This window comes from Lissotriton helveticus, chromosome 1_1, assembly GCF_964261635.1.
Source record: "Lissotriton helveticus chromosome 1_1, aLisHel1.1, whole genome shotgun sequence".
Lineage (NCBI taxonomy): Eukaryota > Metazoa > Chordata > Amphibia > Caudata > Salamandridae > Lissotriton > Lissotriton helveticus.
Genome location: NC_136057.1, coordinates 1,240,823,523 through 1,240,849,864, shown reverse-complemented (window position 1 = coordinate 1,240,849,864; position 26,342 = coordinate 1,240,823,523). Strand labels below are relative to the sequence as shown.

General features: G+C 41.2%; 1 protein-coding gene across 3 annotated transcripts in view; it reads right to left on the bottom strand.

Moving 5' to 3' along the window:
* CELSR1 (cadherin EGF LAG seven-pass G-type receptor 1) overlaps window positions 1-26,342 on the bottom strand; it is a 543,153-nt gene that overhangs the window by 66,964 nt on the left and 449,847 nt on the right. For all 3 annotated transcript variants that reach the window (XM_078679766.1, XM_078679759.1, XM_078679776.1), the window contains exons 17-23: window positions 25,672-25,766; window positions 23,066-23,275; window positions 10,181-10,364; window positions 8,957-9,100; window positions 3,722-3,917; window positions 2,367-2,534; window positions 204-330 (exon numbers count right to left, since the gene is read on the bottom strand). In XM_078679766.1, coding sequence (XP_078535892.1) covers window positions 204-330; window positions 2,367-2,534; window positions 3,722-3,917; window positions 8,957-9,100; window positions 10,181-10,364; window positions 23,066-23,275; window positions 25,672-25,766 — 1,124 coding nt within the window. The remainder of the gene's footprint in view (window positions 1-203; window positions 331-2,366; window positions 2,535-3,721; window positions 3,918-8,956; window positions 9,101-10,180; window positions 10,365-23,065; window positions 23,276-25,671; window positions 25,767-26,342) is intronic.

The following is a 26,342-nucleotide window of genomic DNA, read 5'->3' as shown; positions in this document are numbered from 1 at the left end:
TGGACTTCCGTAATATTTTAGTGACATGCCCTGAAATTGGAGGGGGTCGAAGGGAAAACTCACAAGTCTGCTAACCTGCACCATATGAAAAATATACCAAAGTGCTTTTCAAAAATATTCCTGCTATCTTTTGTGCAGATCAGGGCCTTGCTACAGATATGGTCAGAAGCATCAGAGTGCATTATTTCCCACTGATAACTAACCTCTCGCTTTGAGATGTCCATCAGCACAGCAAAACTGGTCATGTGGTTGCACTGGCAGGTTATGTGAGTCTCGTTTCGAGACACAAGCTCGCATCCTTTCGAAGACCACCCCCCTGTTCCTCCGATCCTGTTGAAGAAAGAAAGACAAGTGCGTCTGAGATGACTATTTCAGAATCCCATCAGGTAATATAGACTTCCATACAATTATTCATGAGTTCTGACAAAACAGTTTCACATGATCCCTTATTCAAAGTCCTTTACTTTCCCCATCCTCTGATGAGCACAATTTTCGAGATAGTGTTAGTCTTACAGGTGCTCACGTGACTGCATTTATTGCTAAAATGTAAATAACAAACCAATGAGACTGCTTAAAAATATCTACGGTATTCATGCCTTGTACCAGTCTATGCACAAACATGCATCTTGTTGTAAAAATATAACAAAGGATGGAATAAACTTTAGCCTTTGATGAACCCAGCCAAGATGAGACCAAAACTCCAAAAAGATCCGACAAGAGTGGAATGCTGGACTTATACAAAGGGTGTGATATTAAATTTAATGTGAAATTGTGTGCTGTGGGTCGGACACATGAGCAACGTATGGATCAGTTGGAGAAACGCAGAGATACATTTGGGCACAATGGTGGATAACGCACTTCATATAAGCAGCCAACAAAAGAAGTAGCAGTAGTTGAGCTATGCAAAAGTGTAGGTGCCTAGGCTTTAAACGCAAACACTAAACAGATTTCATCTTGCCCTAGTCATTAAGCGCGTTACTACAGCACTAATACACACTCAACGTTCAGTGACTAATAATTAATGATGCTTTGCAGAGCTGTGCTCCAGATGGTATGGGAAGACCAGGGGGTGAGATATGAGGTGTTGGCATTTGCAAAAGCTTCTCAAGGTTGCATCTGCAGTGGGAAGAGTGCACTGATTAACAAATGTTATCAATGTACCAGGAAGTAGTTATATAGAGATATATAATGAATGCACATCTGTTTGCCCTTCCTCCGAAATGAACTGTTCTGTAAATTGTCATTGCTGGACGCGGGTAGAACTACCTGTGCTTTGGGTTTTTTGTCAGACATCTGCCTTGTCATTCAGCTGAATAACATTTTGTTCTCAAAGAACGATTCAGCTCATGAATTGTATTTAAGTGTTGGGCATTGACCATAGTAGTATAACAAGTGGAGAGAAAGCAGTAATTTCTCTCCATACCTTATTGTTATCTTAGCACCTAGCAGTCCATTTACTCATATGGCCACCATAGTGTAAATACAAAATTATACACTTGACAAATTCATGAAAAATCCCAAAATAGTAGTCCTGAATGCTATGCCATATGATTAAGGACTAAGGCCCAGAATCTAAGTGGTGCAAAAAAAACAAGCCTTGATTCACTGAAGATTATCGGGATTTTAAGCTCCTACATTCACTTACAAATGTGGAAACGTTTCCAGAGTCACAGGATTCTCACATTCACAAACTCGCATTGTAGGGGTGGGATTGTGGGCATGTTGGTGGGTCATCATGCTTAAGAAAGAGGACACCCACAAACCTAAGTTCACGAGCATGCACACACTGGTATTTTTTTTCCTCATCTTGAAAACACACACACATTTGCTCCTGTCAAAGGCCTGAGCAAATATCTTTTCAGGGGGAAATTGGATCAAGAATAGGACTATTTTTGATGGAGATCTAGGGAAAATGTTTTCTCTGCAGTGAAATACTTTCCCTTTGTAGAATAAAAATTGATTGTAATGCTTCTTGATGAATTCTTAAAAAGTTACAAATCCCCCCTCCCCCCGCACAAACAGACCAGAGCAGTGGATCTGTGGGAATACATTCTTAATTTTTTTTTTTGTAACTATGGCATTGTGAACCACGCCATAATAGAGAAGTTATCTCCTGGGTGAACTGCTTGCAAACTCATCATTACAAAGCTTCAATCTTCCAGTTAATGGTGTATTAATTAATTTAATATAGCATAGATGCCTGATTCTGGAAGGTACAGGACAGAAGGATCTATTGCACACTGTTCCATTCGACAAGTCTACAATCTACTGCCTGTATGATCAACACCACTGATATTCCAACTTCTCAGGGAGTTGCTCGACAAAACTACGACTTTCCACAATACATTTCATATGATATAACTTACGCGATGGAGTGGTTCCAGAAGACACACACTGGCTTAGTCCTCTCCTCTGTTTCCAACATTCCGTATTCCAAAGTAATTGGCTTTTCCAGTTGACTTGGCATTTGTTCTCCTTCATTGTGAATCGTGGTGCTCACAATGGGAGTGTTAATAATGGGTCGATTCGGTAGTCTAAGGACAGTAAGAGCAAAGACAAAAATAAGCAAAAACCTATATTATGAGTAAATTATTCTAGATATTATGAGTTCTAAAATTGAGAGAATTAACACCACGGACCCAAGGCTTTATGAAAAGTATGACATAGCTAAATAAAATTTAGCTATTATCACATCTGGCTTCATTTAATCTCTTCTCCACGTATGTCCAATTATCGGTCAAATGCAAATTGCTGTGACATCATAAAACCGTTGATCACAAGTTTTGTTTAATACACACATAATTTAAGATTTTATGTATTTGATCATGCTGTACTCTTATCTACTGGTAAGGTACCAACCCTGCACAGTCCTAAAGGGATAAGGCATGTGCGCTCTGAAAATGGGAGCCAAATCCACAAAGCAAAAGGTGGAAGCAGGTTCAATATGCACTAAGATTCTGGAAAATGGCTCACACTACCTGAAGAAAAAGTCCCCATAGTGGAAAATCATCAGACAAATGAAATCTGTCATCGTTAAGAATCTATATGTTCAAAAATAACAAACCGGCTCCACCCTCAGTGTATTGGGCCCTCTGCACTATAACACTCTTAAACCCCTTGTCAACCTCAACCCAAAACACCATCAACCTGACTATATATTTTGCACCAGGAATAGCTCCACATATAACTGGGTTCGTTGAGAAACCCCCAACCCTTCTCCACTGAGATGTAGTGCTGTATTTATTGAATCTGTCATAAAGAACTTTCAAATGTCCATATCTGACCGTAAAGGACAGTACTTGACTATATAGACGAATATTACATTCACAAAGGTAATATTTATGGAGCAATCCTTCCACGAGGACACCAGCAGTACGGCTCAGTGAGCTAAATGCTCACTGCTGACAAAAACAGAGTTCTGGAGGCCAAGAGTTTAAAATCCAAGCAAGGCAGACATGCCTTTTCTCCTTCCAAGGTTGGAACATGGAGTACCATAATATAGAGAATACCAACATATGTTATTTACGTGTTTAGAAACAGCAGAACGGTGGTGCTTAAGATTGTAGAAAAAGTTAATATGAAAAAATGAATAAATGGTTTTTACTGCAAACAATGTTATTTTTAATATGAGAATACCCATCAGACGTTGTCAATTTAATGTATGTTAGTTATTAGACAGGGTACTGAAAACCTTGGGAATTAACAAAGCAACACGCCATACCTCAAACTCCTTCGGTCAGGATCGTAGTGCTCTGGTAACAGCTGGCCCAGGGATCTGTATACTATCACCATGGCGACTGCTGACTGACTAGGCACATCTGGCTGTCGTTTTCTCCTCCTAGCAAAGGCACTACCCGAACTTCTAGCAGAGCGAGCGGATCGTTTTGAACGGGAAGGTTTTGCTGTTGCCAACATCACTAGAAAAAATACAGAAAAGATTGCAATTCCAGTGGTGAGCTTTCCAGAGTAAACTTAAAACATCAAAAGCCACACATCCGAAAGAGACTGATGATGTATACTCTTGTTTTATATTCACTAATTCTTAAAAACATTTTTCAAAGCTTTAAACACCGATTATATGTGTCGGAACAGCAGTCAAGGTTTTATCGTGCTTCATCAGGAGCAGCAATCAGCAGAAACTTTAACACTCATTTCTGGAAACAACCACCAACCATGTCTTAGTTGAAGTCATTTCACTTGAAAATTTTAAGGACACAAATTAAATATCAAGAAAGAGGGTATAAAGAATATGCCAGGCTAGTAGTGCAGCTCACAATGGGGCTAATGAGGCTCAAATGTAGGATTCACTGGAACACAGAAAAGACAGTCAGATACCCAATACAACATCTGTTTTCTCTCTATTGCACTAAGAGACACTTCGAGGGGAATAGATGTCCTACAAATACACCTTGTATGGGTTGTCAGTTATATGAAGGCCATGGTTTGAAACACAAATAGAAAAGTGAACTTTTTGTTGTCAATAGGCTGTCAGTTAATGATCAGTCAAAGTGTCTGCCATAAATGCTTTGTAGTCGAATGAATTATAAAAGCAATTATAATGCCACTTCAGGCCACAAGCACCTAGATGTGGGCTACTGACACCCTCAGAAGGAAAAGTGCTTGACCACGGTTTAGGCGAGTGCCCTCTGCAATAACTTGTGTCAATTCACCATCGCCAGAGTACTGAATGTGACATCACTCACTCTTTAAGCTCTGACCACATCACAGGGTTGACCCGTAGCCCCAGTCACTTGTTTGCTGCTGAGTCGCTAAGGAAGGTGAACAATTGGAAACTATACGACGTGAACAGGGCATTGAAAAACAAGTTTACTTTCACCAACTGCTGCTCCTTAGAAGATACCGAATATAACTGGTAGCATAGGCCATGACAGGGTTACCAAATGGTACGCAAGGGACAGAGACTTCCACCCCAGGTGCACCCAAGCGGGTTGATGTGAAACAGAAATGTACTAAGTGCCTAGCAGACTTGTAGCAAAATTATTTGTTGCTACATACCTTGGAGTCTCTGTGCTTCGATGAAGAAAGGTCTCATTAAATTTTGCTGAGATTTAAATTACTGTGCGACAGAGCAGTCATCAAATTCAGCCTGAATGTTCAGATTATTTGCACTAACCTACTTAAGTCTTTTCATCTGATTATCATAGTTATTACCTTTTTTGTGCACTGCATCCTATCTACTAATATGGTACCCATGTCTCTTAACGTCCTTTCTCTTCCTCTGCCCATTTCATGAACGTTTTCAATTAAATAAGGATGGTGCACTTTACTTGTGTTCCAAAAATAGAAAGGTCTCAAGGTCTAGAAGGCTAACAAATTTCAATAAACCCTATCCAGAATTCTAACCACTAAGTCTGTTTATATATTTCAATGTTTTTTTTCTTCTAACAAAGACACCTTTTTCTAACTTCCCATCTCATCAATCTAAGCTAGGGCTAGCACAGATAGCAATCCTGCTAGAAATGATTTACACCCCTCAGCAAATGAAATATCAAAACTCTTCCAGTTGACTATGAAGCAATCTGCCCTCCTGTTTATGCTTTCAATGGCATGAGTAAGATCTTGGGGCAGGTCACTACGCCACTAAGCAATACATATAGGCACTCACTGGCTGTTAAATTGCAATAGGTTTGGCAACTCCTGTTACCGCCTCTATCGGAATTAAGAGTATTGTAATAAAAATCACATACTTCAGAAAACTTTCAGAAAGTCTAACCTGCTGATATTGATCAGTGAGAAATAACCTGGGAAACACTGGGACACATGCAGATCTTGGTTCCACCTTATTCTTCATTATCGGGGAAAAACTTGTAATTGGGTGGTATTTCCCACACCCGAGAAATTCCCACAAAGCAATCACATTTTACCAGATGCAGTAAATATGGCACTAGGGAATCTGTAAAGAGGGCCATAGCGTGAAGAGACAAAACCTGCCATCACTTACAATATATTAGACTCAATCAATCTTTACTTGGAAAGAAAAGAGTTTAAGTAATGTTTTACCAATAGCAGAACATGTAGGGATGGAATATTTATACTGTGGATCCATAGTTATTAACCTTTCTTCTAGTTTAAAATGAGGAAGCGTGTCTTCTAAGTCTATGTTATACTGCAGCAGAAGTGGAAGCAGAGGCCCGATTCGTTCAATCCGGTCCTCTCAGCATAGAAATAAGCATTTTCATCAGAATTTATCAAACATTTTAAAGCTTATCCATTGACAGTTCTGCACCTCACATAAATTGTTATATTTAAATTTAGTGCTTAAATTGCAACAATGGAATTGGCTCAAAGGAGCTCTCGCAGAATGGAAGATATTTGTTTGGACACCTGGTAAATATTCGCCACTGGATAAAAAATTTCAGAAATGACTACATTTCTCCCTGCCATATCTGATCAGACCATGCCAATGATTTCCCATGCTAATATGTAGATAATCCCAAATGAAGGTAAAGTTTTTCAGGATTACAAGAAAATACGTTTTAGTAATGGCTTCATGGTGCCAATATACACACTTGTGATGTTCACAATGAAGCAACTGAGTGTCCTATTACACCATAACTTTAAAGTGAAAGTTAGGTCTTCAAATCAATTCTACAGTCACACTGTATTAAAGCATGGCAGTGTGCATTTCCACTAGAATGTAAATTAACCATTTGGAATGTCAGGGTGTGGTGATTTTTTATACTCAATTTGACTGGCAGATAGCTAATGAACTCATTTGCCCCTGATTGATAACACTATCTCAACACACCAGACCTATGGATCATATAAAAGTCAGAGCATGAGTACTCTGTTGGAATAAAATGTTGCAAACTGGAGGGGACTTTTTAAACAAAATTAGTTGATGAAGCCAACAAAGATAACTAAAGAATGTGCGGATCTGGTCTTGGATCTTCCATTCTTACTTCATCATCACCATCGCTTACATACAGATATGAAACCTCCAGGCAATTCATTGCTTGGTCAAGTGTTGGAGAGCACACACTGCAGACTAAATTGAATAGGCTTGTGTTCAGGGTCTTCTGAAATTATATCAACCATTCATTCAAGAGCAAGTGATGAGGAACATATAAACAAACTCTCATGCCATTCGTAGTTCACAAACGTTTTTCCAACTCTGCTGAGCCAACAACATGACATGGGCAAACATACTTTTTTTCTGTATTCCAGAAAATGATTAAGGCGGCTTTGTATTGTATAGCTCGCTCTAGTGGTCACATCCACCACTCTTAGGGGCATCAAAAACATCCAAATCATTCCAACGTGCCCTATTCTTTTCAGTTGGACTTATTAAAGGTGTCCCAATCTGGAACGTAAGAAAAAATAATCAATTATGTAACCTGTAGTGGACGATCTGCAACACTGTGAATGTATGGCAAGGAAGTTCTTCCATATACAAGGCATTTCAGATCCTTAAATGGGAAATGTAAAGGATCCTGTAGAGGACTGGAAATGCGTTGGGGAGGAGATAATTCCCATTCTCCTATTAACTGGATTTTACTACAGCAGTGTTTATAAACTGAAAATCCCAAGTCATCAGAAATTCCAACAACTGGGTACAATAGGGTATCACTCTGAAGCTCTGTAAATGTAACATGGCTGTATGTCATATCCTACATATGTTGGAAGGAGCGACTCATTGAAGGCATATTTTAAAAGTAGGTTTTCTAGACCATCCATCCAAATCATCACAGTTGTATGCGTTAGGCAAGCATCCAGAAGCCTCTTTTGCGCAGTCAGTTTGGTTTTAGATTGATTAGTCACAAAAACATTGATGTACAATTGAAGGAAAACCACATTGCTCATAACATGTTTCAAAATATCAGAACACATACTCAAGTGACTTCTGAAAGCTACACATTATGACATGACTTTATCATCAACTGGAATGCCATAGTTGCAGATAATGTTAGTAATGTACATGGAATTAATCCACCAAGAAGCCTCACACCAAGACACGACACCTTTTCCAGTAACCAAAAGTGTTAATTACACTATCTAAACACCCATGTTCTGGAACAACACCCTTGAAAAAAATCAGGACCTTTCCAACTCTTAAAATCAGATTTGCCAAGCGGTTTTACCTCATTTGTTAGATCTAATGAGCAACCTTCCAAACAGAAAGATACTGGGTCACTTGCTTAATTTATTTTGCACTTAACCAAAATCTATTATAGATAGATGTTATATAAACCAACTACACAGATCTTCCCTCCGTTTCTATATAGGCTTGTTATAAATAAATAAAACCTTACGGTCAAGCCTCTCAGCGAGGATCAAACCCATCTAGTATGCAAAAGAATTCCTAGTCAGAGAGAAAAGAAAGAAGAAAAATAGGTTTAAATCTTCAGATTTAATGCACAATAAGGGCTGAAAGGGGGAGTTTGAAATCAAACGGTGCATGAGTGAATGTATGAAGAATGGCGATGAGAACACCATTGCTGGAATACTGGAGAGGGTATGACAGAATCCAAACTACACATGACATACCACAGAAATACTTCTACAACATAGAAAACAACATTTAACCAGCAAATGAAGGAAACAACCAGACTGAGAAATAGAGACAGAAATAGATCACAGATGACTGAATAGAGAGGGGAGGCCTAAGTACGGGACCAGCAAAAGCCAGGTCAACGACCAGTTGCCCTAAGTGAGGGCTAAAATTGCTACCACATGGATTATAATCTGCCTCTCAAATTTCATTAAAAAACTGAAGACAATTAGAGATCATAAAGGCATAATGGCAGTCACATGTCTATAAAGATTCACTACAGAAGATCTAAAAGTAAAATATATTTTTGATCATTCTTATCTATGGTGGTTTCAACGTTGATTGCCTAGTATTTTAGCTTCAATCACCTTTTTCAGTTTTGTACATTACCATAAAAAATGAATACATAAATATCTGGACAACAAGTCTGCTTGTGTGTTTTACCTTTTCCATCAGATGGTCTGAATAAAGTGTCAGGAAACAAAACAGATGATTCCAAGTCCTTGGGGTAATCTTCATTAATCTCATCAAACCTTGGTATCTTGGCTCCAGAAAAATTGGACTTGTTGAAGATGTCGACAGCAATAACTGTTTCAAAAGAATGTTGTATTTAAATTATTACAGAGATTTAAATTCAGTAATGCACAAAATATATTTTTTTAAAACGCACTAAGATAAGGAATGCATAAAATGTCAAAAAACAGATAAGGTAATGTATTTTCTAGACCACCTTCTCTTGGTTTAACTTTCCTATACAGAAGAGGAAATGTCTAATGTTGCAAAATATCTTACTCCCTGAGCTCTCAAAACCAGTGGGCAGTTTGGCAGACGTGGCATACAAATAATGTCTACGAAAACACATTGAAGGAGTCTTGGGATTACCATCCCAAATGTGAAAACCAATGCCATTGCCATCTACATACAATTCCCAGTGCCCAGTTTACAATAAGGTCAGGGGAGTGAAGGGCAATAATTCATCTAACCCAAACACTCAGGCATTCAAAGCATTTCAATATTGGTTTGTGGACTAGGTGTTGCATCTGCTGATATGATTAAAGTTGGCTATATTTTCGAGGGCCAAAGGGACATTGTCCATCTACCCCTGGGAGAATCGTTCAATTCTCTCTAGCCTCCACAATGGGGCCCACAATCTTTTCCCCTGGTTTGTACACCCTGGATGTTGTGGATTGAGCAAAATGACCAGCTCTATACAGCCAAGTGAATTCTGAATTTAGATTTAAGTTGGAGTTCTGCAGACGGTCAACTATCAATACATGATATTTACCTCACTTTTTGGGGAAATTATGAAAAAACGCTGGGCAGATTGACTCCAATTCACACAAAAAGCAGAGGCTAATTATTTGCCCAAATGTTCACACATTTTCCTCAAAGGGAAACAAATGTTCTAACAAAACATACAATACTCTTCCCATGGACTGCTCAACTCAACCACACTGCAGATTGTGTTATCACACCCTGTATAACACCTGCACACACACACTTGATGTCACTAATAAACATGTGGAATGCCACTAACTAATGTGCAGTGATGTTTTGCTCAATCTGTTTAAGAGTAGATGGAACTTTTTTTTAATAGGATTTCGGCTGATATGGCAACAGTATATGAATATTTCTCCCAAGCCTCAAGCTCCTTACAAAGCTACTTACTCATGTTGGGGGTGACAATTACAAAAGGCTTCATGTAAGTGCTCTTCATGTTTCGCGCCATGTTATTGGCATACTCCTCATAGTGTTTAAGCAGATGGGCTGTGCCTCCTTCCGTTCGCTGGATGTGCTCCCAGTGGTCCTTGTTTTCAAGATCCAGAATTGCGCTGCCTGCTTGGATGATGTTCTGCAGAGGTTAGAAAAGAAGGACAGCTGCATGGTCAGCATTAGAAGGTTAGGTCCCATTCTGAGTGCAGAAACTCAGACCACCAGTATGAGCACTGAGTAATTATAAGTTCGGCAGACAGTTCGATTATCTTGTCGATATTGAAAACCAAAAGTGTAGGATAGCCCTCACTGGCATTTAATTTTTAACTCTGACATGCCACCTGAACGACTCTGACGAAAGGTGTGAGTGGACGGAGGTAATCCCATATTTATGATACAAAACTTTGGTTCTGCCTACATCAACAATCGACTGAACTTCCACCAACCCTCCAGACGCTTGCGCGCCTCTTCGCTCGCCCTTGCACACACTCCCCGCATCAGTCGCAGCTGTGGCTGCTCCTTCTACATTGCAGCCAAGACATGGAACAACCTTCCCCTCCAGCTCTGAAAGGCCCCCCTAGCTGGCAGACTACAGAAAGAGACTAAAGACCTGGCACTTCGTCGGAGACAGAGCGCCCAGATACCCCTAGGGGTGATAGTGTTGCACTTTATAAATGCTGATTGACTGATTATGGCCCGGTATTTCTGCATCCCAGAAGTATTGATCACTGTGATATCAGTACTACAGGATATGCGAGTACTGAGGCGGAGTCCAGAATCACTTGTAATCAGGCCCTTGATAGAACTAGTGTCAAGCAACTTCAGACAAGAGGAGGAAAAATGCATCCAGCACATACCATTCACTAAGCGCACCAATCTTTCAGGCATGTTCTTCTCCCAACTTTATCAAAGAGCGAACACCTTTTAATCAGCACCCGGATGGATTACTTGCGACTGATCCGGTTGAGTTTGTTATTATCAACCTTGGCAAAGGACCCAGAACATGGATTTGCTGGGATACAGCCCTCACATATGCAACAGTAGATCCCTAAGCAGGTTATCTTTGCCAGGTGCTGAAAGATCACAGCAGCTTGCTGGCTAATCTTCAGACAATGGAAGAAAAACAAGATCGGAGTTTGCAAAGGCCGACTTGTAATAGGACTCATTTTCTATGCGGAAAAATTACTTTTTAGTTCCATAGGGGTTCACATAGATTCACTGATAGAAAGACTGAATATATTTTATGTCAAAAACTACACAATATGCAGCAAGTAGCCCGTTCAGTGATCTTAAAACACAGAAGGACACACAAGGCATGAGAGATTATAAAGTGAATGCAAGGTCACTCTTCGAAAGATAGTCTGCTGGTTCTTAGAAAAAAAAAAAAAAGTTTAGGGTGAAATAGATCTTTTCACTCCATGAAGACACACAGGGCATCCACAACTGAGGAAGTCCCTCGAAGTGAATGAATACTCGATGGATGCTTCTGTGATTATGGGAAGTGCAGACCACATCAGTGCACCTCCTACAACAGGCAAAAGAACCAAAACCAGTTTTAACCCCTTCCATGCTGATTAAGGCCCCCGGCCGAAATGCATCACGGTGGGCATGTGCTGATGACGGCTGGGGGCCGTCATGAACCGCCCACTGTTTAAAAGTGCCGCACAGGCGCAGAATCGCGGCCGCGCCCAAGGGGTTAACGTGAACCCAATTTAGTGTCTAAAAAACATGGCAGAAAGCACGCAGGATTAAGTTATTCATGTCAGGAAATGTTACGATCACCGTGCAAAAGCTGTTTTGGTTGTAATTAAACTGTGCATAAAAAGCATGTGTAGTTTAGAGTCCTAATGTTGTGCCGGGCCAGTGTTTTACCGCCTGCACATCTTGAAATAAAGTCTGATATGCATGTGATAGGCCACAATGACCTAGACATGGTCATAATGACACTAATGTTGATTGTAACAAATCCTTCTTGCTTAGCCCATGTACTATAGTATTCACTTTGATTGGACCTATGGTTTCTTGATCTGTGCTTTGAAGCATGGCTCTGCTGCCCTTGAGACAGGTGCATGGTTTGAAAACTGTAACCCCTCTGTCATCAGGGTGTAGCCCTAGTAACGTGGGATTAGTCCACCATCTTATAACTGCACGATAACAAGTGATAGTTACTGAAACATTCTAAATTGACCATGAATAGGCAAGTGGCCTTGTTACTGATGGAGAAGCACCACTATCATGTGGGTTCAAAATATCACATTCTCACAATTCACTGCAAAAAATCCTGTTTCACAATCCTAATTAATTTCTGATAAAAATGGAATATGTAGTCATTGCATGAAAATAATATCTAGGCGCAAGTGGAAACTATTGAAATTTGATCCACGTTAAACTCTTTCCAATCGAGACTTATGAGCGAAGTTAGAGTTGCCTTGCTTTCCAGCACAAGATGGATTATGGAGAAATCACATCAATACCAGTGAGAGAAGGGGCCTAAAAACAAAACTCAAATACTTCAAGTGGTTAATCTGGCCTCTTCCAGAAAAGACCCACCAAGGTTAGCAGCCTGCACCATAGTGATTTTTTGTTTTTACTGTCCCGTTGCCCTCCCACCTTCCTCCTCTTATTTGCGTTGAGCGTTGCCTCCCACCCAGCCTCTAATGTCTTTGTTGCCCACCATCACCAGCCATAAGCATGGCTGAAAAACATGGGAAAAGCAAATATCTTTTGAATAAGAAAGACGTTTTGACTTTGCCTACATTTGTTTTATAAGCTTTAAACCAGGTCGATGCAGCTCAATGACTTTTGAAATTGGTTCAACTTGGCACCTGTTATCAGCTACCCCCATTAGTCATCACAGCAGGTTTGTTTGTTCAGCGCCCAGCTCCTGCATGTTACCAGTGAGAAGTCATTGGAAAATCTGTATACCTTTGCAGATTTAACTGTGGGACAAAGCCCTGACACTAAGCCTTTTGTGTCCAGCTCCCAGGTACAGTGTCATTCTGACACATTAAGTCAGTGAAAGCAAAGCTCTCAAAAGGAATATCTTCAAAGATTCAGAGAGGGAAAAAGTAACAGGGAGTCTGTCTTCACTAGAAAGGGTGGATACTTGCCAGTCATCTTTTGAAACTGTTGCACAGACCCCATTTATTGTAAACATGTGAGCAGACGTGCTCTCAGCTGTTGCAATGCTCCACAAAGAAACTCTATGGTGATATGCTTTGAAGAAACATTTCAGAACTGCAGGAAGTAGGAGTAACAGAAGGAATGGTATAAAGCAGTGCAAACATTTTTGAAGTTTCAACAAGTGTGCACCAAAACCGACTGGATGACTAGAATGATGCACTGTACAACATCATTAAACATAAAGGGTGAAAGGGCAGGGTAGAAGGAGATATTTGTGCATTTTCAGAAAGAAAACAAACGCCTACTATCAACTCTCAAACTTTGTAGTGTTCAGGTATAAGGAAGGACGTCAAGGAATGGCTTCTGCATGTATATAAACAAATATGCTCCCCGAGGTACACCTTTTCTATATATGTATTGGATTAGTGAGTTAGAGAGCACATTTGGGACTTTGCATTTCCTTCAATGCATTTCCAAGTAAGGCAGGACTGAGGACAATACACAGACCCTTTCTTCAGTCTTTCAGGCCATTTGCAGGCTAGAGTCGTGGGGGACAAATACATCACCTGCCATCTGCAGAATCTCTGGCAGTCTAATCTGATCCTGGAATGGAAGGGTTTGCAGTTTCATAGTGTCGCAACTGCTGTGTCGAAGATCTACTACCAATGTGCTTGGCCACAGCCTGTCAGATATTTCTGGAGGCCAAGGTTTGGCATCTAAACAGTAAGTAGGGTTGACTACCCCTTTGTGAAGGTGTCCACTGCACCTCCATCAAGTGCCACATGAAGAGAGCACAATGCCTTGAAACTGAATCTTTGATTGTTGGCTAGTGTAGGCATGCCAGAGCTATTCTTTTGTGTTTTAATTGATGCAGTCTGGAGAGGAGTGCTTCAACATTTTATTAAGGCTCAATTGTTTTCTATAAAATGTGCTTTCATTCAATGGCTTCACTTTTCGTGAAGCATTTCACTCATTATCTTGAGTATAGCTCTTAGTAAAAAACAGTTTAGAGTTTCACGCTCCAAGAGTTTAGTCGAGTTTTTGTTCAAGAAATGGCAAGTATGGTTTTGAACTTGCCAAAAGTTAATTCAGTAGTCTTCAATAACTATGTAATAATCCCTACAATAAAGCTGGGATCTTGGACGATGTTTAGTCAATTTCCTTTTTGTTCCTGCCTGTTACTGAGCTCCACCCTGATCATATTCCCTCCCCCTGAAGACATTGCAGTGCAAACAGCCTCTATAAATGTTTTATCGCTCACATCTGTAGGCATTTAATTAAACTAGTCCGCTTGTTAAGAGTGCTGCATTTTGCACCAGCTCGCCGTCTGACGAACATGGGAAAGGCGAGCGGTGCCTTCAGGTATAAACCTGCATCCTGCAAACTCCATTTCACAAACACAGAAAATATTCATTGAAAGGAGGTCACCGGGGAACCTAATACCCATGCAGAGCAGAGAACATGAGTTACAAAAGTCTTTGACTTAGAAATACACGGAGCACACAGCAATCAGAGCTCGAGCCTCACAGCACCTATTCCTTTGTGCATCCCTTTCCTGTGCTGAATGGTTGCCTGCTCTCTGTGACCTAGCTCCATTAAAATACATGGATATGGTTAAAGAGGAGGCCAACCAGTTCCATTTTGTTGGCATGAATGCTTCTGGAATGTGACCAACCATCTGTCCCCTTGCGCAAAGATCATTAAAAAAAATTCGTTAAAGCCCCGGGGTAGCCAAAAATGGAGTAATACACGCCCCTGGACGTGTCATCACTGGTTTAACCTCTTGACTCATTTTCTGCCCTTAAGTTTCATCTGTTTATATCTGAGGGGCTACGGGAAGGGCAAACAGAGCAAGCTGCAGAAGGGAAACACAGGATCCAGTCTGCTTTCAGGCCCTGCCACAAGCAGTAACAAAAGCAGGCCATGGATACTGTTGCTACGCGGGCTACTGCCAGGTGGCATCTAAGATGATATGACAATATATTTGCCTAGTCTCTCCCAGGTGGAAAGTAGGTCATCTATAGGCGCGGCTGATCCTAGCACTTTGAGTCCAATAGGGAAAGTGACATTATGGTACCAAAAATGCAGACACGTGTGTCTTTCTTCTATCAGGTACTCCCTTCCTGGTGGCTCCACAGTAGGGCGCTTGCTAATATAGCTTTCTCCCTGAACCAGCCCTGATCGTAGGAGTCTATTCTATGACATTCTCAGAGGTAACATCCTGAGGACATTTGCTGAACGAACTTCCACCACTATTGGAGTATACATCACACAGCGCCATTTCCCTGTAATTTGGAATTGGAGCTTTGATTCCGTCATTCCCTTCTGCCCGCCTTTCTTTGCTAGTTCATTTCCAGATATGATAGTATTCTACTTCCTAGGCTAGATGAAAATATACTACCATTGGTCTGATGCACCTCTTCATGAGTCAGTGATGTGGTGAACACGGCGTTCATTGAATAAATGAAGGCTGTCCAGAAAACAAGAACTCCTTGGCGTCCCAGCTTACTGAAGAGTCTATAGGCCGGAATAGGAAGAAACCTGAATGCACTGGAGCTCTGTACAGGCTGAGACCACCCAGTGTGAGACTCATCCGGGGGGGGGGGGGTATTCAAGCACCATATTTATCGTTGGGGTACGCGTTGGTTAATGTAGATTGGAACTGCCTGTAATTTACTCCCTTGGTTGTTGCTGAAGACAACTGTATTGCTTGGTTCTTCTGGGTTTGACTCTGATGCCCAGGAAAGAATCCTTAACAAATTAGATTTTGAGCATGCACTCAAGCACTTTCCTCAGGAGCTCACAAAGTGGCCTCGTAATTCAATGTTTTAGGTTTAAGGTTTTTATAGTGATTTGTTTCTTTATTATCTCCTGGGGACATAATCACCATGATTAGAACAACTCTCCTGAGTTCAGATATGTAACTTGGCAACAGCAGACATATTTCATTCCGAATTAATCCGCTTTTTAAAGCATGCATGAAGTGGGGAGTCTGTTATACAATGTTAAAGGTAATTTCAGTATGGGCTCCCTCTGCCTCTGTTTAGTTGGTGTTGGTCCTTCCAGCAGGAGAAGCTTTTCAGAGAGGCAAACTTTTACCTTGTTTTAGGTCTGTCCTATCTGTAATGATGGATTACAAAGAAAAATATGATTGACTTCCTCTCTATTTAAAAAACTAGATTTCTTTCCATTCAACTACATTAAGCTGTGAAGGATGAAATACAAACCTTAAGAGAATCTCACCTCGGGGGCGTGGCTTGGACGCCGGCTAAGATGGCGGCGTGAACCGGGAGCTCCGGCACCGACCGCTACTTCTCTTGTCATTTGGGCACTTTCCCTTTCATATTTCGATGATATGAGCACAGCCCCGCGGACCGGAACGTGAGGTGAGCCCAGCGCCCTCACTGTTTCCCGGCAGTTTCACGGACGTCGTGAGGAGGTCTCGCCTTCGCGGCTGCAGCCGCCATTTTGTGCGCCAGTCGCGCATTCACACGGCCGCCGGCTCTCACGCACAAATGCTTCTCTTCGACCCTCCTACTTCACCGCAGTACTAAACAACGGAAGTCCTTCATGGGTAAGCCTCAATAATTGCGCAAACAGCTTTTTAAGGCGCCCTTTTCCTCCTGCTTCATCTGTATTGCTCCTGGAGGCCATTTTGTGACTACTGCGCAGTTTCTCCTTTATTATCGACTTTCCATCTCCACTATTATGGAACTTTGTTACCACATGTGCCTTTCCAGCGCTTTGCTGCCATTATTTTTGCGCTTCTCTAATTTTTTCCAATGAAGCTCCACATCCGGCAGTTTTATCTTCAACGTCTGCTTCCACACAGTCGACTCATGGCCAGTGTACTTTTCCCCTCAGCTCTCTTCATGTATGCTTTACTTCACAGCCATCACAGTATTGTACCAGTTTCCTGAAGTGCTCCGCTTAGCTGTTTCCACTTCTGCTGATCTACTTCTCCTGCGCACAGCTAACTTTCATCGCCTCAGGATTACTGCTGACCTTTTTGCCTTTTTCATCTGCTTTATTCTCCCTATTTTAAGGAGTTTCCCTGCCTTATACTGACTTTTCCTTTTTCCCTTGGCTCGGGCTGCTTTCCATGGGGAAACTCCGCACTCTGAAGCTCACACCTTTGCCGAAATTACCTGCAGGTTCTGACTCTGACTCACCTACCCAAGAAATGGAGGAAGGCAAGTCATCGAAGTCGAATTCTACCCATGGGGCCATCCCTAAGTCAACTGAAAGAAAGGCATTAGCTTCTTTGACTTCATCCAAGCGTCTGAAATCAGACCCACCATCTCCTGGTCATAACTCTTCGTCTTCCTCCATGGACCTTATTATGGAAGAACTACGGGCTTTCAGGCCCTTCATGGACGCCACCACAAAAAATATGCAAGCCATGCAGGAGAAGTGGTCATCTCTGGACTCACGTGTCACGACCTTGGAGCAATCTTCGGATTCCTTACACTCTACCTGTTCCCGGATTCCCTCCATAGAGGCTGAGATCCTTCTACTTAGGCGTCAAACTGAGGATTTGGAAAATAGGAACCGCAGGAACAACCTGCGCTTGTATTGTCTTCCGGAACTCACAGAAGGGGCCAACCCTACCATCTTCTTCCAATCTTTTCTTGCGAAAATTCTGGACACACCGGCCTTATCCTCCATTAATATTCAGCGAGCACATCGACTTGGCCCCAAGGTTGCTACCAAACCTAGAGGGGTAATCATGCTGTTCCTGCAATACACCGACCTCCTGCAGGTCCTCTCAGCCGCCAAACTCAAGAAACAAATCATGTGGGAAGGCCATCGTCTTTATCTGTCTCAGGATGTCTCCAAGGCTACTGCAGATCGGAGGAAAAAGTTTCTGGATCTTAGACCACAGTTGAGAGCCTTGAATGCCAGATACGGTCTCTTACACCCCTGCCTCTTCAAGGTTACGTATAAAGACAAAACAACCACGTATGAAGATCCTGCGGTCTTACAAGCCTTCCTTCGTCGACAGAGTCCGGATGTCATGGATACTTCCAGGCCTGGCTGAGTGGCCTTTTGACTGTCATCCTCTTGATTTCGCTGCATTGTGGTTAAGCGTTCTCTCTTTTGACGTTGTTTTGTTCTGTTTTTTCATCCCGTTTCCTGTTATGACGATTGTTTCTATAATTTTACTTGTGTTCTATACTATTTTACGTCGTATTGTGCTGTAATTCTTGCATTTTCCCTAATGTTTCTCTTCTTCCTTTAGATGTTCCCTGTTCAACTGCCTCCTGATGTTTCCTATTGTTCTCTTATTACGCCCATTGGACCTCTAATACTAATGGTTGGATGTCAGCTCTGGTTGTTCTCGTCGTCATCTCCCGCCACCACCATCCCCTTCCTTATTCAGTTTTCGTAAGTATGTCTTTCAGTCGTTCGTCTTGGACTTGTACTGTCTTTTTGTCTGTTTCTGTTCCTCTCTTTCTCTTTCTCTTCCTCTTCCTATATCTTTCAATTTATCCCTCGACTACCCTTCTCTCTTCTTTATTTCTTCTTCTCTCTATTTCTTTATCACTTGGATTCTCTTTTTCTCCGTTTTTTTATTATATTGCTAATGCATTAATAAGCATGGTGTTCTTAGTTGTTTTCTTTCACCTATTTAATTCCGTGTAACGACATGCATAATCCCATTAAAAGACAAAGGGTTATTTCACATTTAGCGAGACTTAAGACTGACATTGCTCTCCTTCAAGAGACTCATCTTGTTGAGGCGGAAGCTCTAAAGCTAAAACGTTATTGGGTGGGTCATGTTCTCTGTTCTCCCACGACAACTAGGAAAAATGGTGTTGTAATTTTGCTACATAAAAAGTTAAATGTTTCCTCGATTACTCATGAATGTGATGCTGATGGCCGTTGGCTTCTTGGTACTTTACTCATAGATAATATCCCACTCACCCTCTTTAATGTATATGCTCCTACTGGGATTGATAGATCCGTTTGGCCCTCTATCTCTACTAAGCTATCTTCCTTATCTGGGGATTACATCCTTTTCGGTGGAGATTGTAACCAGATTGTTGACCCCTTTTTGGACTGCCATTCAAAAGTTAAATTTATTCACTCTAGGATGCACACTCAATTTGTAAACTCTTTTCAGAACAATGCCCTAGTAGATATTTGGCGATTGTGTAACCCAGATGCTAGAGAATACAGCTTTTTCTCTCCTCCTCACCTATCACAATCCCGCATTGATCATCTTTTTCTCAGTAAATCCCTATGCCAACACGCTATCCGTTCTGAAATTGGCTCTATCCTACTTTCCGATCATGCCCCAGTTTTTGTAGATCTTGACCTACTCCCATTCTCTCCCCATCCTGGCCGATGGCGCTTTAATAATGCTCTACTTTTAGAACCCACTTTTTGTACAGAATTCACAGCCTTCGCCAAGGAATTTTTTCTGTTGAATCACACTCCTGACTCACCTTTTGTTATGGTTTGGGATTCCTTTAAAGCAGCTTCTAGGGGTTTTATTATTAATTTTGTAGCTCAACGGAAGAAACTTCGTGAGACCAAGTCAAAGAAAATTCTAGCCGATATTAAAACTTTAGAACAAACTTACTATGCTTCTAAATCTGAATCTTCCCTTAAATCACTTATTGAAGCGAAAATCTCCTTTAACAAATTCACGACTGATGCTGCCTCTAACACACTGCTAAAATGTAACTGCAGATATTATGGAGGTAAAAATAAAATGGGGAAACTTCTAGCCAACTATTTAAAGATTCGCAAGGAGCGTACAAAAATTCAATCCATTAAGACTTCTTCGGGAGACTCCACTTTTAAAGATAAGGACATCCTCAACGAATTTGTCAAATTTTATAACACCTTATACACCCCTGAAAGAGTCCCAGAACCTGACGATCTCCTTTCTTACTTTCATTCTCTCCCATCGCCCTCGGTCTCCCATGTGGATTTCCTCCCTTTAGACAAAGACATCTCACTTTCTGAAATCTTGCATGCTGTTTCTTCTCTTCGACATGGTACATCCCCAGGCCCTGACGGCTTTACTATTGAATGTTATAGCCACTTTTCCTCTCTTCTTCTCCCTAAACTTTTACTCCTCTTTCGTACTTTCTTTGAAGCAGGCTCCTCTAGTGGTTCTTTTCAGCAAGCTTTAATTTGCTTAATCCCCAAAGAAGGCAAGGACCACTCACTGTGCAAAAACTATAGACCAATTTCTTTGGTTAACACCGATTATAAAATTCTAGCAAAAATACTAGCTCTTCGTATGGATCCCCTTCTACCGGATCTTATTGGTCCTGAACAATCTGGCTTTATCAAAGGACGTCTCTCCTCCGATAATTCTCAGGTATTTCTTAACATTCTCAGCAAGGCTTCCTCTTTGTCTCTTCCTTTTGCAGCTATTTCCTTAGATGCGGAAAAGGCTTTTGATAGAATTGGATGGGATTTTATGTTTCAGGCTCTACGTTGGCTCGGTTTCCCTCCCAAATTCATCTCTATTATTTCATTACTTTACTCTGACCCTCAAGCCTCTATTTTCGCTAATGGTATGTCCTCAGATTATTTTTCTTTACACAGAGGGGTTCGACAGGGTTGTCCCTTATCCCCTTTACTTTTTGTCTTGGCCTTGGAACCCTTCCTCACTAAAATCCGATTAGACGACACTATCTCTGGCTTTCAGTTTGGTTCACATCAAGTCAAACTTTCGGTTTACGCCGATGATATTCTTTTTTACTGCTCCGATCCTACCACTTCTATTCCCTCCTTTCTTCAACAAGTTTCTTCTTTCTCTGCAGTTTCTGGCTACCGCTTGAACGCCGACAAGTGTGAAATTATGCCTTTAAATCCTTCCTGTCAGAAACATCTTTTCTCTTCCACAGGTTTTTCATGGCAACCTTCCAAGATCAAGTACTTAGGGGTTTGGTTTGCTCCTCTTTTAGCTGACACCCTTAAACTAAATTTTGATTATGTCTACAAAAAAATGGAATCGGCTATTACTCGTTGGCATCCGCTTTTTCTGTCTTGGTGGGGTAGGCTCAACTCTATAAAGATGATGCTATCCCCACTGCTTCTCTATACCCTTTCCATGCTTCCTTTACACATTCCTCTCTCTTTCTTCAAAAAAATTGATTCCTTATTATTGAAATTCTTGTGGAATGGCAAACGCCCTCGCATAGCTCTTTCCTCCCTGAGGCGGGATAAAGCTCAAGCTGGAGTTCACTTTCCTGACTTCAAAGATTACCACCGAGCTTTCTCTTTGAAACATTCTATCCGTTGGCTCTCATCTGATCTTCCACATTACCCTCCTGTCTGGCTGAATATGGAATCCTCCTTTATTGCCCCATTTACCTTCCGTGAATTTCTGTCTTTCTCGTCTACCTTATCCCGTCTTCGCACACCAATTATATCGTATTCCCGTAATCTTCTTTCACCTTATATGTCCTCATCTTACCCCTCCCTTCTCTCCATTCACGAGCAACCGATTTGGAATAATAAATTCCTCAAAATACGTAATCGCACCATTTATTGGAAGACTTGGCATTCCCGAGGATTGTATTGGATTTCTCAACTTCTTTCTCAGGACACACCTCTCTCCTTCCAAGAGCTTCGTTCCCTTTTCTCATTACCTGCTTCTGCTCACTCACAATATACCACCCTTTGCCCTGTTCTGATCTCCTATCTTCACTCTCTTCCACCTTCTAATGATATTCCTTTGGATACTAGGTCCACATCCCTGCTTTTAGACACCTCTCCGTCTGCATCAGCTCTGTATAATTCTCTCAGTTTTACCACGGATAGGCTGAAATCTCGAATTGAACTTGCCTGGGAAGCGGATTTTTCTCAGAATTGGTCTGTACTTTATTGGGATAAGATCTGGACTAAACTTCATAAGACCTCTAGAGCTGCTAACACTACCCAAACTCTATATTTCATTTATCACAGAACTTTATTTACCCCACTAGCACTGTCCCGTTTTTCCCCGGATACATCCTCCACTTGCTGGTCCTGTCCTTGTCCATCTGCTGATCTCAAACATATGTTGTTCCACTGCCCTCCTATCTCCCAGTTTTGGCTGCAAATTTGGAACCAAATACAAAAGATTCTCCGATTCCAGACCCCCTTTTCCCCTACACTAATATGTCTAGGTTCCCTCTCACCTGAACTTCCCCTTTCTTCTCACCATTACCCTCTGCTTGACATTTTTATAGCAGTGGCGTTTCAGGTCATCACTTCAAACTGGAAGCAAGCTGCGAATGTTTCTTACCAATCTTGGTGGAATGCGGTCTGTTTTCATCATCGTCTGGATACCAATTACGTTTCCCCCACGTCCCTAGCTATCAAACGAGACCTGATCTGGATGCCCTTGGTAACTTACTTTTCTTCCTCTGCTCCTGCACATCCCTCTCCAGATGCTTCAACAGTTGAAGTACGTAAACCTCCATGATTTTCTACTTTTCTTAGTTTCTTATTAATGGATTTGTTCTTATTACCTAGTGCTATTATTATTGTCCCTCGATATAATGTATTTCAATTTTGTTTGGTTCATTTATTATGTTCATATTTTCTCATGCTTGTTATGCTTATGCTTCATGAAATCGTTATTGTTTTGCTTACTTCGCCCATCTGCTCATTGTAACTCTTATCCTCCCCCCTCCCTTCCCTTCCTCCCTCTTACTTCCTTTTCTTCAATAAATCAAACTTAAAAAAAAAAAAAGAGAATCTCACCTCATTGAAATCGACATCCCTTGTGGCCGCGAGGTCGAAGCCCTGTTGCTGGCTCTCAAACTGAAGGACTCTGACGAGCATCTGGTACCCGGTCCTTACGTCATTCCCATAGAATGGCTTGGTGTAGTTGGTGGCGTTCTGCAGCTCTCTGGCAATCTGAATGGACTTCTCACCATTAAGCGTGGTTTCATTGCGATGCAGTTTCTCATTCTGTATGGACACAAACGTAACACATGAAGGGACTGGGCTTTGAGATCCTGAATTAATGCATGTATCCCCAGAAAACCAATAGCCTTGTCTGAAACCTGGTACAAAGTTGGCATTGGAGAGGGCATATTACATGGATAGAAGCAATTCGGAAGTTATGCAAAGGGCAAATGGCCAGTTGTATAATAACCAACATGTTTCTGCCTAGGTGAGGATTACAAGTCAATGTCATTCTACTTTTTCCTCACAAAGAACTGCAATACTGCTAAAAATTTAAAATACTGTTGAATATATGTATATAATTACATAAAATGTATTTAAATCACAAATTGTAGATATTGTATCTAAACCCTTTTACATTATGAAATGTAGCTATTGATTTTGTCTTAATGTACTGAATGGGTGAGAAAAAACCCTCCATTATGTGTATTTATCAACGATATTCTTATACTGTCTGACTTCTAGCAGACATAGTCAGACATTTATGTATTTATATATTTGGAGAGTTTTATATAGCGCTGGCTAGACCTGGAGGTATCAGACATGGAATGTCACCTCCACCTAACATATCAGTCAAATTAAGCAATGATGTACAATGCTTACAAGCACATAGAAGGATATTTGAGCTTAATTTAAACCATACTCGCATCTGGCAGCTCACTGGCACCAATTCAAACAAGGCAATGACACAGTGTAAACATACACCAGTCTATATGGTTCAGAGGGGTTATGAGCTAATAATATCAGAGTGTGCTGAAAATAAATAAGTATACAGAAAAAACATTCTTCAGAGGTACTGAAATAAGAATGCTTAGATTGGCAATTGTATGTGTGGTAGCTCCTAGCTGCAGCAGTCAGGATAGCAGCTTAAATCTGAGAAGTCCCATTGGTTTGTGTCTACTACTAAAGGAATAACCCATAGGATTGGGTTGTAGTCCGGAATACTGTGTGCTGAATATAGAGTTGCAAGAATATCGTGACCAACATACAATGGACCAAAATATTCAGGAGGTAAATGCATGGTAAATGCATATAGGCAAGTATAGATTTACGATTCTTAACTCCACATCTGTGTACCTTGAAGAGCTATATATTGTCAAGTTACGTATAAGCGCAGTTGAGGCATAGAAAATATATTCCTAGTGGTATCAATTTTGGTCCTCGATATTTTGGTCAAAACATTCTTTTCAAGCGATATTCAGTACATCATATTCTGTACCTACACCGTCAAGATTCAACAATCAAATTGATTTACAGGTACACGCGTGGAATCTTTGCTACCATGTAATAACTATGTCAGTCAGTAACAAAGTGATATGAAGGAGCATGGTCTTGTAATCTCACGTGATTAGTCAAATTGGGAGAGGAGTTGGCCTAATGTAACAACTAGGGCGGTCGACCTTGGAGCTGGGGAATCAGGTTCGAGTCTCGGCAGGGACGCGCAACATCCTGTGTTTCTGGGCAAATCCCTTAATTTCCCTGTGCCTAACAAAAATGAATGTGTCCTCATGTAACACAACTGGTGCTCGTGTGCGCTCTGATACGCGAAACCTTCGGCTCAAGTTTGCGATATATACAACTCCGTAAATAAAAAAAAATGAGTATTTAGCAGCATCCAGATCTGACTGCGGAGGAGCATGGTTTGACAGATTATTATAAAATTCACACACATGAAGCAAGAGCCGTCATGAGTAGTTGGTGAAAGTAAAGATGTGCTCATTATAGGTAGCAGTGGTTGGTTGGGTTTCCCTTACATCTAGTGATATGTGACCAGGTGGCCAAGGTACCTTGAATTTGGTTAGCATAATGAAAGTGACTGATACAATAAATTTTATTCACTATTTTTTTTAAATCTACTAGAAAGTTTTGGGAGGTGAGCAGCTGCGTCAGAGAAAAAGTTAAGTGCCAACAGGTTTTAGCGTGTGCTGACAAAATCTGCACGGCTAAACGTTGTGGGGTTTTCATTAGAATTGAGTTAAAGGGTCAACGTACTGCTCTCGCCCTGGAAGGACAGCCTTCTCCGATTATTGTCAAACATCATGAAACATGCATATAAAACTGTAAAGTACTTGCTAAATTTGGCTGCACACGTGAGCTGAAAACTACTAGAAGGTGTCCCAATGACTGTGTGTATATTCTCTTCAAGCCACCTTTCTCGGAATCAAACCATGAAGACGGAACAATACAAGTAGCAGAATGCTTTAGCAGCGGAGCACCAGTGCCGAACAAAGGTCAATTGCTAGTAAGTTAAGGGGTGACTGCCAGTTTTGGAAATGATTGGTGGCTTTGGCTGTAACTGGCATCAACAACAAAGCATTTGGTTGCAAGGCATTGTCCACCCTGTCCCAGAAAGCAGGGCACCAGTCAGTTCTGCAGCAGGAAACACTAATGTTGCTTACCATTGTTTTGAGATAGACGAAGGCATTTGTGGTGCAGTTGAAGAGCTCAGGGGGGAGCCAGCCTTTCTCTTCATTGCAGTGACGGATGGCGTTCCCTGCAAAGAACGAAACGTGGGTTGGAATTTGCATCGATCACATTATTCACAGCAAATAAAGCACTGTTAATTCATTGCCTTGACTGTTCTTCCCAACATTGTATTTTCAGCCAAATACACCTTGAACATCCGCAAAATTCTAACAGTTTTGGTCGGTGTATATTCAGATTAGAAACAGTCGAGTGCAGCACGTGCAACAGCATCTATATAACACTCCGCCTTACCCAGATGTATGTAGCAGTTTCTGCAGTTATGACATGTATGTGATGGTAGTGAATAAACTATGAACTTAACACACCCTGAATAAATTAACAACAAACAGAATGTCAGCTGCGTAGGCGGCAACAACCTCAAACTGGCTGCACTTTGCATGAAGACGCGCAGGTTCGAGGACTGGATTCATAATTAGATGCTAGTGTGCCAGATGTGGTTTAATGGATGCCACCGATGCCCATATGTCTTTTTGAATGCCCCTTTATCTCGGCCTTCTGGGACTCCATCAGCAATTTGCTTACGATATCTTTGGGCCTTCAAATTTCAATCGATCTCCCTCTTGCAATTTTGGGAGTGACTGAT